Consider the following 11,935-nt stretch of genomic DNA (forward strand, 5'->3'; position numbering starts at 1 on the left):
AATCTGTATTGTGCACAATCAAGTCACGATGTTGCAAATTTGACATAATCTCGCGTTTAACACTCTTTTACTCTTCCTCCTTGGGACGATTCCTTGGTCCAGAGGTGCACGACCTCAGCCGCGAGGTTTCCCTGACTTCAATCACTGCAAGTCAAAGCCTCCAGGCACTTGGAAAAGTCAGCTGGCCAAAGGATGCTCTCCATCACTATGGAAACACGCCCAGGAACCCATCAGATGAAGCAATCTCATCCCTTTTGAATTTCTGCACTTAATTTTGTTGCTAAAAATCACTGCAAACAGTGCTCATTTCAGAGACGGCGATATTCGGGTACAGACGGAGGGCAGCTGCCACCCGTGAGCTCAGTGTGCTTGAACGGTGGCGCTTCTCTTTGCTTTTCCAAAATATATTTCATTAGATTTTAATTATTTCTTTTTTTTTTTTTTTTCTTCTAGAAAACGAATTCTCCGCGTGTTTGGAGGAGGAGATCTCACGCTCTTCACTCTTCATCAGATCCGTTCAGGAAGGCAGCTTGGGAACTCGTGTCACACTTTTGCTGCCGGACTCCCAGATTGATGTAGGGCTCCCTGCCGCCTCTCCTGCACCTCTGGATGCACCTGGAACACACGGGTGATAAGTCACCATCAGCAAAAACCCCAAGCCTCACCAGGCTGCCCAGGGCAGCAAACTGCACTTGTAAGGGATGCACAGAGGGTGAGAAACTATTACAGAGGTCCTAAAATGCTGTTTGGGAGGGACTAGGGTTTTTTATTCTGTATAAAGTCTATTTGCTTGCATAGACTGGGCTGTCTCTTCTGTAGCCCATGTCTCAGCAAACCATGCAGCATGCCTTAGAGAATCACAGAGTTTCACTGAATTTCACTGAATTTTAGAGTTGGAAGGGACCATAAAGATCATCTAGTCCAACTCCCCTGCCGAAGCAGGATTGCTCAGAGCATGTCGGAGCATGGTACTCAGGACTGCATCCAGGCGGGTCTTGAAAATCTCCAAAGAGTTGTCTAGGTTGAAGGGACCTTTAAGACCATCGAGTCCAACTGTCAACCCAACACTGCCCAAACCACCACAAACCTTCGTCCTCACCCCCACATCTACCCCTCTTTTAAATAGCTCCAGGGATGGTGACTCCACCACTTCCCTGGGCAGCCTCTTCCAGTGTTTGATAACCCTTTGGGGGAAGATATTTTTCCTAATATCCAATCTAAACCTTCCCCAGCCCAGAGGCTCATAGGCTGTAGGAGCACCCCTGAGAGTAGGATAACGTCCCCTTCCCATCCCCTTGGAAAAGCCATTCCTGGGGCTGGCGACATCTTGCCCATCAGACAGTGGTGTTACACCTCCAATAACTCAGTGACTGTTGACCACTTCGAAATCCTTGCAAGGGAGGGGACAAAATGTCAGGGGCTCCTGATAATGCTTTGTTTTCTCTATGAAATTAAAGTTTGACTTCCAGTACCCGGTGCCGAGAAAAAAAAGCAGTGTGACTCCCAGGAGCAGCTTCGGGGGCTCAATTATTTGACTCCTCCGTGTTTAATGCTCTCACTGACACTATTTTGCATTCTGTGCAGTCGACAAATAACATGTACAGTTGTCGCCGTGCCCTAAAACTTGCAGCAGTCAGGGGCTGCTTATTCAGCTGTGACTTTGTTCTCCAGGAGAACATTTGCATCTCACTCCAGCCATCCTCATCCCTGTCCGCCCACCCTGCTCCTGCCCCCAAAATTCATGCCCCAGCCATACCAGTAAGCCAGAGTGTAGTTTACAGCCAGGACGGCCACGGCGGCTGCCCAGTGCCAGAAGAAACACATGGTGAGGAACATGATGTTGCTGTGGTCCTCCTCATTCCACACCGGACCTCCCCATGGCCGGAACAGCACAACCCCGATCTGGGTGGAACAAGAAATTTATTACTTTGGGGGAAAAAAAATAAAAATCAATGCATTGAAGGCTTCCAGCACCCTCTGTCCATCTCAGTTCTCACCACGATCCATGTGGAGACCGAGGGGCTTGAGCCCTGACCAGGAGTGTGGGTTTTGCTGAGACAGCACTGGGCTCATTGCAGTCCAGCCTTGCCATGAGAGGTCCCACAAAGCAAGTCTGCGCCTGCGGTCTCTCTTTTTCTGAACAATAACCACCCACAATTTGTCCCTCTGCATTGCAGACTCAGAGCCATCCTTTAAAAACTCCGAATTTCGTATTTTGCGAGCTCAGCACAGTTTTTAATCTCTGAATTTGAGTTCGCACAGCAGCCCTGGGGCTGAGAAAGAGGAGGGGAACTCGCATTTCTTGTCGGCAGCCCAGTTTGGGCAGTGGTTATCTCCAGCTGATTTCTTTGCTTCTCCAACTACTACCAAAGCCAGACGTTGGCCGTATTTTTACTCAGCCATTTTATTGCTTGGTGGGGTTTGCATCTTCCCACTAAACCAGAGGGAGTGCTGCTGGGTGCATTAGACACATTAAGCAATTAGTACGTGGTCGTTAGATACTGCAGAATGTTGCTCGCTCACTGTGAGCGCTCGCTTTTGCTGTTCCCCCCCCCCAGAGAAGCAACAAGCCAAGACAAATGGCTATTGCAGCAGGAGCAGTCATCAGAGATGACCTGTGATGAGTCAATTTTCATTCTGGGTTATGATCTATTTATGAAGCTAGCCCGGCAAAATTATCCTTTGGAGACTCGCGATGGATCGGTGATGTATGGCTGCTTCTCCTCTTTTCCCATTGCTCTCCTACCTTGGTGCTCTGCTCTGCAAGAGGAGGCAGAACTGACCTGCCAGAACCATGTTCCCTGGACGATGGTGACGCCAGCTCTGAACATCTCCAGGACAATGTTGTCACGGAGGAAGACCTCCAGCATGATGCTGCAGGCTCCTGAGAAGATGGCGATGAGCAGCAGGGAGTGGATATGCTGATCCAGCATGGGGCGGTGAAGGACGTGGTAATAAAAGAGACATCCTGCCAAAATACGTACCATGCTTTAACACCACCAACCATGACCACAGAGCCCTGGTAGAGTAAATCACTCGCCTGGTTGGGGAATTGAGACAGGTCATCATGAAAACAAGGGACTCCACATAGAATTATAGAATCATAGAATGGTTTGGGTTGGAAGGGACCTTAAAGATCGTCTCATTCCAACCCCCTGCCCTGGGCAGGGACACCTCCCACCAGACCACGTTGCTCAAAGCCCCCTCCAACCTCCCCTTGAACCCTTCCAGGGATGGGGCAGCCACAGCTTCTCTGGGCAACCTGGGCAACCTCTCACTATCCTCAGAGTCAAAAATTTCTTCCTGATATCTAATCTAAATCTCCTCTCTTCCAGTTTGAAGCCACCATTCACTACATGTGAAGTGTCCTTTCACTACATGCCCTTGTAAAAAGTCCCTCCCCAGTTTTCTTGTAGGCCCCCTTCAGATGCTGGAAGGCCACTATAAGGTCTCCCCGGAGCCTTCTTTCCAGGTCTCGCACCATCCTTGAGGAATGAGGTGCCCAACCTTGGGGCAGGAGGATCTGAGCAAGATGTAGACCAACAGAAGGGTGATTTTCTTCCTATGCTGGTGCTGTCACCTCTTCAGATCACCTTCCCCTCCTAGCCAGGCTCCTGCTGTGTCCTACTTTTCTATTGCTAAACCTCACCATTTTCTTAGGAGCTGGAAATGGTAGATTTCCTTTTCTTACATGCCAAACTGTGCCTGTTGCACTGCCCCTGCTGCTGCTTCAAAAACCTCAGGAATTGGTGAAGGGAAAATAACAAGAGATATGCCTTCATCAAGGGGTTTTCTGTATAAGCAAGACCTTCATTTCCTATTGTCTTTTCCCTCTGTGATCCAAGAGGGGTCTGAAATCCTGGCTGGCGACTCAAACGACAGCCTGAAGCCAAAATGATATTCATGATGTGCTGAAGCCGGAATAAGTCACTCGACTTCGCCACGTGCAAGGCAAACAGATGAGGATGACGATGCCTGCAGAGTAATTAATGGCTCTCGGGGGAGAACGGGGGGCACGCAAACGGCTCTGTAGATGCAAGATAAATGCAGCATCCACCAACCATTTATCATAACGAGGAAACTCAGCCTGCTGCTTTCTACCGCTGTCACCCCAGAAATCCCAAAACAGGACCTATTGATGCCTGTACTTCCCATCTTGATACAGACTGCCCTTGGATAATACATCACCTACAATGTGTCCTATCTTCAGGGACGTTCAGAGCAATATCTCAGTCTGGCAAATGTTGGTCACTCCCTGACTCACCCTCCAACATCCCTCCCAGAATTAAGCACCACCTTCTACCCACCTTCGACAAACACGGCCACGGAGAGCATGAGGCGGTCCAGGCCCCACGGCACCACCTCGGAGATGTAGGTGAAGACGTCAACCACCCCAGAGAGGCCGTAGAAGAGGTACATGGTGGTGTGCTGCCAGTTCATCAGCTTCACCCAGTCACGGTTCTCCCCACTGTAGAGGTACATGTGCGGGCCGTCCGGGACGAACTGCTCTGCCAGCATCCCTGCATGGACACGCAAGAGCACCCCGTTTCTGATGGATTATACGCAATGATGGTTGATGCTACTCATTGCTGGGAGCGGGGGGTGGAGTGTGGTTCTGAAGCAAGAGCTGATGGTTTTGAGTTAGGGAGAAAGGACTGGATATAAAAATCCTGTATTAATGGTAGCTCTGCTTCAGGAAAGGCTACGAGACTTGGTCTTTTCACATCCAACTCTCTTAGAGATCAAGACAAGACGAACATCAAGGACGCATCCTTCCATGCCTGGACTGGTTTCTCTGGAGTAAGGGCTCCAGTACAGTCATCGCTACAGGCTGGGAACTAGTAAAATATAAGCCTTACCTATTAGAGCGAAGATGATTTTGACTCCCCCTTCGATGGCATCCACGCGCTGGAAACAATAAGTCCTATGGGATTTCTTATTTGCTTTCTGGCTGAGATACTGCAGCGGGTATTTCACAGACCACCAGAGCCCAAAGAGCAGGAAGAAACTGCCTGGAAGCGCGTGACCCTTGAAGTTCGCCATCCTGACAACGTCCTCCGGCTACAAGGCAAAGAAAAACAATGTCATTATACAACTTAAACCGGTTATTTGACATAACACTGGGAAAAAAATGGACTTTCCCTTTCCGAGAGGACTGCAAAAGGCTTGACCAGGCACGTAGGAGTAGGAAGGACCACTGGGGAACCCTCCAAGGGTGAGAGGTGGGACCTCTCTGAGGTCCTGGCCCCAAGATTAGGAAATACCCGAAAAAGCCAGAGCCCAGACTAGTTTAGCGGAGGCCCTGTATCTGCTGCAATCTCTGACACATCCCAGCCTGAACTTTGCATCCCCCGGGATCCCTCCCAGCCCCTGCTTTTCCTACCCTTCTGCAGGCACGAGCGAGAACATCCGCTGCAGACCAGGGCAAGGTGGGCTTTTTGCGACCATGCTGGAGAGAAAACAGTGAGGTCTAGGGGCAAACATCAGTGGGTTTCCTTAGCTCCTTGAACAGCCACAGAAGTGATGTGCTATGTCCAAAAATTTTTGAAATTCCCGGAATTTTTCCAGCCCATAGAGGGGAAAGAAAAAAACCCAACCCATGCCACATCTATTTCGCAAAGCCAAAGCATTTTGTTAACAATTTATCTTCAAAAAACGCCCCAAAAGCTGCTGGAAAAAAAAACATTTTGGTTCTGGGCAGAGAAACCAACTCGCTCCCTGCATCACTGCCTCCTCCCACCCTTTCTTCCCTCTCCGGAGCATCACTAAGCTGGGATTTGCACTGCAAGGAGCCTGGGGATCCCAGCCGAGCTGCTGGAGCCTCCGTGCCTGAGCGCACACACGTGCACCATTTGTAGGAGAGCCGGGGGACCCGTTTCCTAGGAGAATTACAGCAATTAAAACCCAGTCGGCTCCTGTTTGCCATTTGCTGGTTTGCTTAATTAGGTGGAGAAACGATTAGCTCTTTGATGTGGGCTCCAGCATATGTTCGGGGGCCTGCCTTGGCGTAATCACAGGTCGGTTGTGTCAGGCTGGTCAATTAGGATTTTTTTTTTAATTGATAACAAAGGCTGTGCTGCCAGCACCCAGGACTTCCTTCTCTATTTAATAACGCTCGTTTCCATGTCGAGCTGAGCTTCACTCTGGGCAGAAACCAGCTCTCTGGTGGCGTGGATGTCATCCATCCATCCACATCGCAAGGAGCTGCGGAGTTTGGTGCTGGACCTGACCTCCCCATCACAGACTCCCACAACCCCGTTATCCTTAAACCACCTTTTGAGGCTGCATTTTGGGCTTCAGCCCCCACTTGCTGGAAATATAAACTGAAAAACTGCTCTTTTTCTGCTGTTGCCTGCCTTCTGCATAAAGGATAATTAGGGCATGAGGTTGAACATGTCTCACTGATGCCAGCCTTCGAGAGGGAAGAGCGGTTGCTTTGGCTTTATGAATATCTGATTTCAGGTCGGTTTGTCCCGGGGACACCTCTTTTCGCCCTGTTAAGCCCATGCCCCAGAGCTCGGCTGGGGGCAGATACCATCTCCCAAGAGGCAGAAAAATCCACGGGGTGAGATCAGCCCTGTCGCCAACCTGCCCGATTTGAACTGGTTTAACCAAACCTGGTTTGATCCAACACCTGGAGGTAAGCAAACATTGCCAACTTGTGCAAACACCACCCTGGTGCACGCAGCTACATGGCTGACGACCTTTCCCTCACCAAATTCCTATGAACTACCACCGTGGGCTTCACGCGAACAAATTTAGGAGGGGGTTTAATCCGAAGGTGGAAAAGCCATACATGGAAGTGTTATTTTTTGACCCTACAGGTAAGCAGCTTTGCAGGCAGCTGTTAGCAGCGCTGCAAGGCTCTGCCTTATTTCATGACTTAAAAGGGGAGATTTATTGACAGTGGGTGCACTGGGTAATTAAACACAAAATCAAAGCAAGACGCCTTTTACCAGCAACGGTAGCACAGTCCAGTGGGTTAATACAATGGTCTTTTTAGTCCTTTGAAAAAGACAACCAGGGAATCGGAGTATTCACCTGTATCCCTGTGGATTAAGGAAGCAGCACACCTGAGCCAGGGAAGTGGCTGGGAAATCTGTATTTTCTGGATGAGGAGAGAATCCCATCACATACACGCCACAGTATAATATCAGGGTAACAACTGAAAGCAGAACTCAACCCATCCCAGAATACCACGACAAGAAGTACTGCAGCCATATCATGCCATACCAACTCTATAATTATAACACTTCCACAGCAATATGTCGTCAAATATATAACCTCATTAATTGGCTATTTTAAAGGCAGGTATTTAATGGGACCTGATGGTTTCCCACATGAGATCGCCACAGTCAAAACAGGATGAACTAAAGGATACACTGACCAAGCAAGGAAACTTAAAGGTCACTTTAAATAGAGTCCAGCAGCCAGCACATCCACCTTGCGGGGTGTACGTGTGCTGGGTTGAGCTTGGCAGGGTGACGAGGACTGTTTTGGGGTTCTTGCCACCTGTACCCGCCTGACAGGCAGCTTATCTGGGATGTGTCACCAGCCAAACTATTTCCCTTGCTTCTCTTCCTCCTCTGAAAACATGCAAAAGGTGAGCACAGAGGGGAAAAAATAAATTAAAAAAAAAGCAAACCCAATTATGTTTTCAACTGTGAGTGCCCTGGAGCGAACAGCCAAACAGCTCTTGTTTGTCCCTACAGCCCCAAATGCAGCCAGACTTTGCCTGCAGTCACTGAGGAACAGAAAAAAGCTGAAGGTCCAGCTGATGTTGGGGTTGGCACCACCAACCACCACTCCAGGGCACCCCTGCAGGGCCTGACTTTGCCCCGCTCCCTCTCCGTCTAACCTGCACGTTCGACAACGCAACCACGTAATGAATTGTAATTAATGCACTTTGCCCCCTGTTTATTCCAACGCCGTGCGCTGCGCGAGCTTAATGATTTACTATTTCATCTGCTCTTACCACCTCCCAAAAGAGCTGATTGCCTCTTGGTTTATGGCTAATGCATCCAAACACCCGGGGAGGCTGTCACCCCCTCCTCCTGCCCTACCCTGGCAGCCACCGATAGTCTCTTTTCAGCCCAAAGCCTGGACCATTTGAATTTTCCAAAGGTCTCATTTGCTTTACCAAGTGGGTTTTTTTTGCAAAGGTCTTATTAGTGCATTGATAGTGTCTCGGTCAGGGCATCACTTCCATTTTCCCCAGCTTGCAAATTACAGTCTAAAGTTCGCCAGTGGCAACAGCTCGCAGCCATCACCCCTGCAATTAACTTTGCCCTTAGACCTCTGCAAATCAGGCAGTTCAGACACACTAGAGCTGGTTTGCTCACCGTGGGACCCGCTGCCTGGCTCTCGGAGCATCTGCAGGTCACAGGGACGGTCCCCAGGGAAAGGCTGACTCAGTGGAGAAATGTCTTGAGTCATGAAAAAAAAAAAAGGCTGAGCTGAGGCTCAGCTGGGGAATGTCACTGAGGTGTGTGTCTGGAAAAAACAAAGCTATTTCCAAGCCTCTCGAGGTGGTCTGGGTCTCCTCCTGCTGAATCTGAGACTGCAGGAGGAGAGCATCAAACCCAGACCAACAGACCAGCAGTGGATGAGGTGCTTTGGCCAAAAAAGCATCCTCCATCAGCCCATTTCCTACCCTGCCTGCTCTCCACGAGCATCTCCCAGTACAACACAACCCCACAGCACAAATCCTCCACCTGGGAGAGAATCATAGAATGGTTTGGGTTGGAAGGGACCTGAAAGATCATCCAGTACCACCCCCTGCCCTGGGCAGGGACACCTCCCACCAGACCAGGTTGCTCCAAGCCCCCTCCAACCTGGCCTTGAACCCCTCCAGGGATGGGGCAGCCACAGCTTCTCGGGGCAACCTGGGCCAGGCTCTCACCACCCTCACAGCAAAGAAGTTCTTCCCCACATCTCAGCTCAATCTCCCCTCTTTCAGTGTCAAACCCTTCCCCCTCCTCCTGTGCCTCCTCTCCCTGATCCAGAGTCCCTCCCCAGTTTTCCTGGAGCCCCTTGAGGGACTGGAAGGGGCTCGAAGGTCTTCCCGGAGCCTTCTCTTCTCCAGGCTGAACCCCCCCAACTCTCTCAGCCTGTCCTCACAGCAGAGGGGCTCCAGCCCTCCCAGCATCTCCGTGGCCTCCTCTGGCCCCGCTCCAACAGGTCCAACAGTCTGGCAATGGGGTGACTGGAGAAGAAGACAGGGAGGTGTCCCCTCTGAGGACAGAAAGACGGCAGAAGAGACACCCAAGAGATGTCAGCCGAGGCATCGCCTACAAATACCAGCTCTTCTCTTGCCCGCTGCCTCACTCCATTACCAGCGCTGTCTTATTTGTCTGCAGAGGCACTTCTAATCATAGCAGCACTTCCATTAGCTCCCCGAGGAGCTGGATCCCTAATGCATTAATGTCAGACTAAAACCCCACTCTGAACCATTTCATCCCATTATCCTCGGTTTTTCTTCTATCTCTGCCTCCATCTGCACCGGGGAGTGTTCGCGGTGACACCGAGCAATCATGTTATTCGTTACTAATACTCGCGAGCCCGGCCACATCTGCCAGCCCAGGAAAGAAACTTCTCTGCCTCTAAAGGATCCTGGGGGGTTTTAGCCTTAGGTTAAAAATTATCATCGTCCCTGGAACCTATTGGGCTCAATTGCTGGGGAATATCTGAAGGACCATCAGGTGCTGCAGGAGAGGCTGTTGATGGACATAGGAGATAGACTGAGCTAATCCGAAAACAAAGGCCTGCTGCCATGGGAAAAATCGATGTGGATGTTCAAACTGGGATGAAAACATCACACCTGAGATCTGTTTAATAGACACGATGGACTCAACTGCAAAGAGGCACAGGGGAAGAGAGAGACCAAAGTGCTGGCGATGGAGAGGGGATATCGCCCTCTGCTTTGGACTCTCCATCCCCACCCCCGCGCCGAGCCCCGCTGTCAGGGAAGCAGCTCTGAGTTACAGCCCAGCAGAGAAAGCTGAGAAATAAAACAAATTAGCCAAAGCCGTCTTAACTACAGGGGCTCAGAGCGGGCGCTTCATCATCCTTTTGCTTCTCTTTACAACCCGCATTTGTTTATTTGTGGGTTTAAGGCAACGAGGTCTGACTTTAAAAATGATCTGTTTTGGGAAATGCATGTTACCATCTTAAAAGCTATTTTTCTTCGCCTCTGCATGATGCTGAAGAGCTTAAAGTGCTTTCTGGCGGTGGTGGTTGCCATGGGACTCGGGGAGCCGAGGTCGGTGCCTCCCCAGCTCCACGATGGGCGATGATGGAATAGCCCTGACTCCCCCAACCCCATTACCTCACAAGCACCGACGCAACACGGGGACTCAAAACCGGCACTGCCGCCACCAGCAACGCCACAAAAATCCATATTTTCTGAAGACGAGACGGTTGCTCGTCCTAAAATTGTCCCCATCACCCCACAGGCTAAGCGCTCCTCCCCGCTGCCTTCAGCATCCCTCAAGGAAAACTCTCCAGGACGAGCTACTAAAGAAACCCATTTCCAGTGCGACATACCCCAGATATATCCAATTATTCACCTTAAGCACATAAAACCAAGCCGGTTGAGTACCACGGCCGTCCCTCGGTTTATTAAATAGTTGTGGCTGCCCGACACAAGCCTCTGTGCCGCGGCGATCGCACCCTGCGCTGCAAAAGCGAGATGTTATTAAGTTTTTTTTTTAACGCCAAGCTGGTAGGAAGAAGGAAGAAACCCTTCCCCAGCTGCACCCTGCTCAGGGAGGCACCATCCCTCGGGCAGGACAATCCCCTGGACGCTGCTTTTCCTCCTAATCCGCACGACTTTGGGCACTGAAAGAGGCATTTCGGGGCAATTCTGCGGGGAGAGGAGGGTGGGAAGGGAGTTTCTGGTTCAGCGCACGCGGCGGCGATTTTGTTCTAGCCGTTCAAGGCAGAGCTTTTGTATTTAATTTGGCTGGGGAGTGGAGCAGGGAGACGGAGAAGGCTCCTTGCAGGCAGCCCGGCGAGGGGTTTGGGGAGGGTATGGGGGGTCCCGGTGCCCCCAGGCAGCCCCACTCTCCCCTCTCCCCGCTTTCGGGCCCCACACACCGTGTTTATTTTTCAACTTCCTCCTTGGAGAGCGTTGCTGCCCGATTGCCCCATCGCGCCCCACCGCTGCAGGGGCAGCAGCAAACCCCCCTCTGCCCCATCCCACCAGGACCCCGGGGAGGTGGGACACCCCTGGTGGGTTGAGGACCACGCACACGCCAATGTAACCCCCCAGTTTGCTTTTACAAGGGGAGTGGGTCCGGGATCACTCACCCCGATCCCTCTCCTCTCTCCCTATGGGGCTGGTTGGGATGCCAAATTGTGTGGTCCCCCCATCCCTACCCACCCAAAGGGGGGACAGATGGGGACCCTTCCCCTCCCAGCTATGGGGGGGTGAGCCCCATGGCTCGGGATGACATTCCCCAGCCCCTTCCCAACACGACGCCCCCCTCCCCACGCCAGACCCTTACCTGCCCCACTGATCCCGCGGCCGTACCTGCGCCCAGGTGAGCTGTGCTCCTCCCCTGCCTGCGGCACTTGCCTCCTCCCTGCCTGCAGCTCCTGCCTCCTCCCTGCCAGCCCTGCCTGCTCCCAGCCTCGCCCCCACAGAGGGCAAAGATGACCTAGGACACATTAAAAAAAAACTACATTAGGCACACCAGGTGCTTAAATTTGCACTTTCCCCCCCCAAAACTCTTCTGATGTGAAAAACTGCCTTTTCCCCCCCCAAAATCTTTATTTTCTCACGTTTCATTGCAATGATTAAACTTCCTTCTATGGGACTCCCCCATCACCCAACTCACAGGGGGGTATTACACCCCCACCCCAGCTCCCCTGCACCCCCCAGCCACGACCCACCACCAAACGGATTAATTTCTTTGAAGCACTTTATTTTCCG

At 51.3% G+C, this 11,935-nt stretch overlaps 1 protein-coding gene across 2 annotated transcripts; it reads right to left on the minus strand.

The window, feature by feature from the left end:
- Positions 1 to 497: 497 nt before the first annotated feature.
- On the minus strand, positions 498 to 11,576 carry LOC141474493 (transmembrane protein 45B-like). Of its 2 annotated transcripts, none has more exons than XM_074162417.1 (6): positions 11,508 to 11,576; positions 4,860 to 5,061; positions 4,308 to 4,520; positions 2,784 to 2,968; positions 1,757 to 1,902; positions 498 to 615 (listed from the first exon to the last, which is right to left on the minus strand). In XM_074162417.1, exons 2-6 carry the CDS (start codon positions 5,041 to 5,043, stop codon positions 498 to 500), a joined length of 846 nt encoding a protein of 281 aa, XP_074018518.1. In that variant the 5' UTR covers positions 5,044 to 5,061; positions 11,508 to 11,576. The 2 variants fall into 2 exon arrangements, with proteins under 2 accessions (XP_074018518.1, XP_074018517.1); XM_074162416.1 differs by lacking the exon at positions 11,508 to 11,576 and adding an exon at positions 1,603 to 1,623 and having other exon boundaries at positions 498 to 585; positions 4,860 to 5,043.
- Positions 11,577 to 11,935: the final 359 nt, after the last annotated feature.

Source organism: Numenius arquata, chromosome 22, assembly GCF_964106895.1.
Source record: "Numenius arquata chromosome 22, bNumArq3.hap1.1, whole genome shotgun sequence".
Lineage (NCBI taxonomy): Eukaryota > Metazoa > Chordata > Aves > Charadriiformes > Scolopacidae > Numenius > Numenius arquata.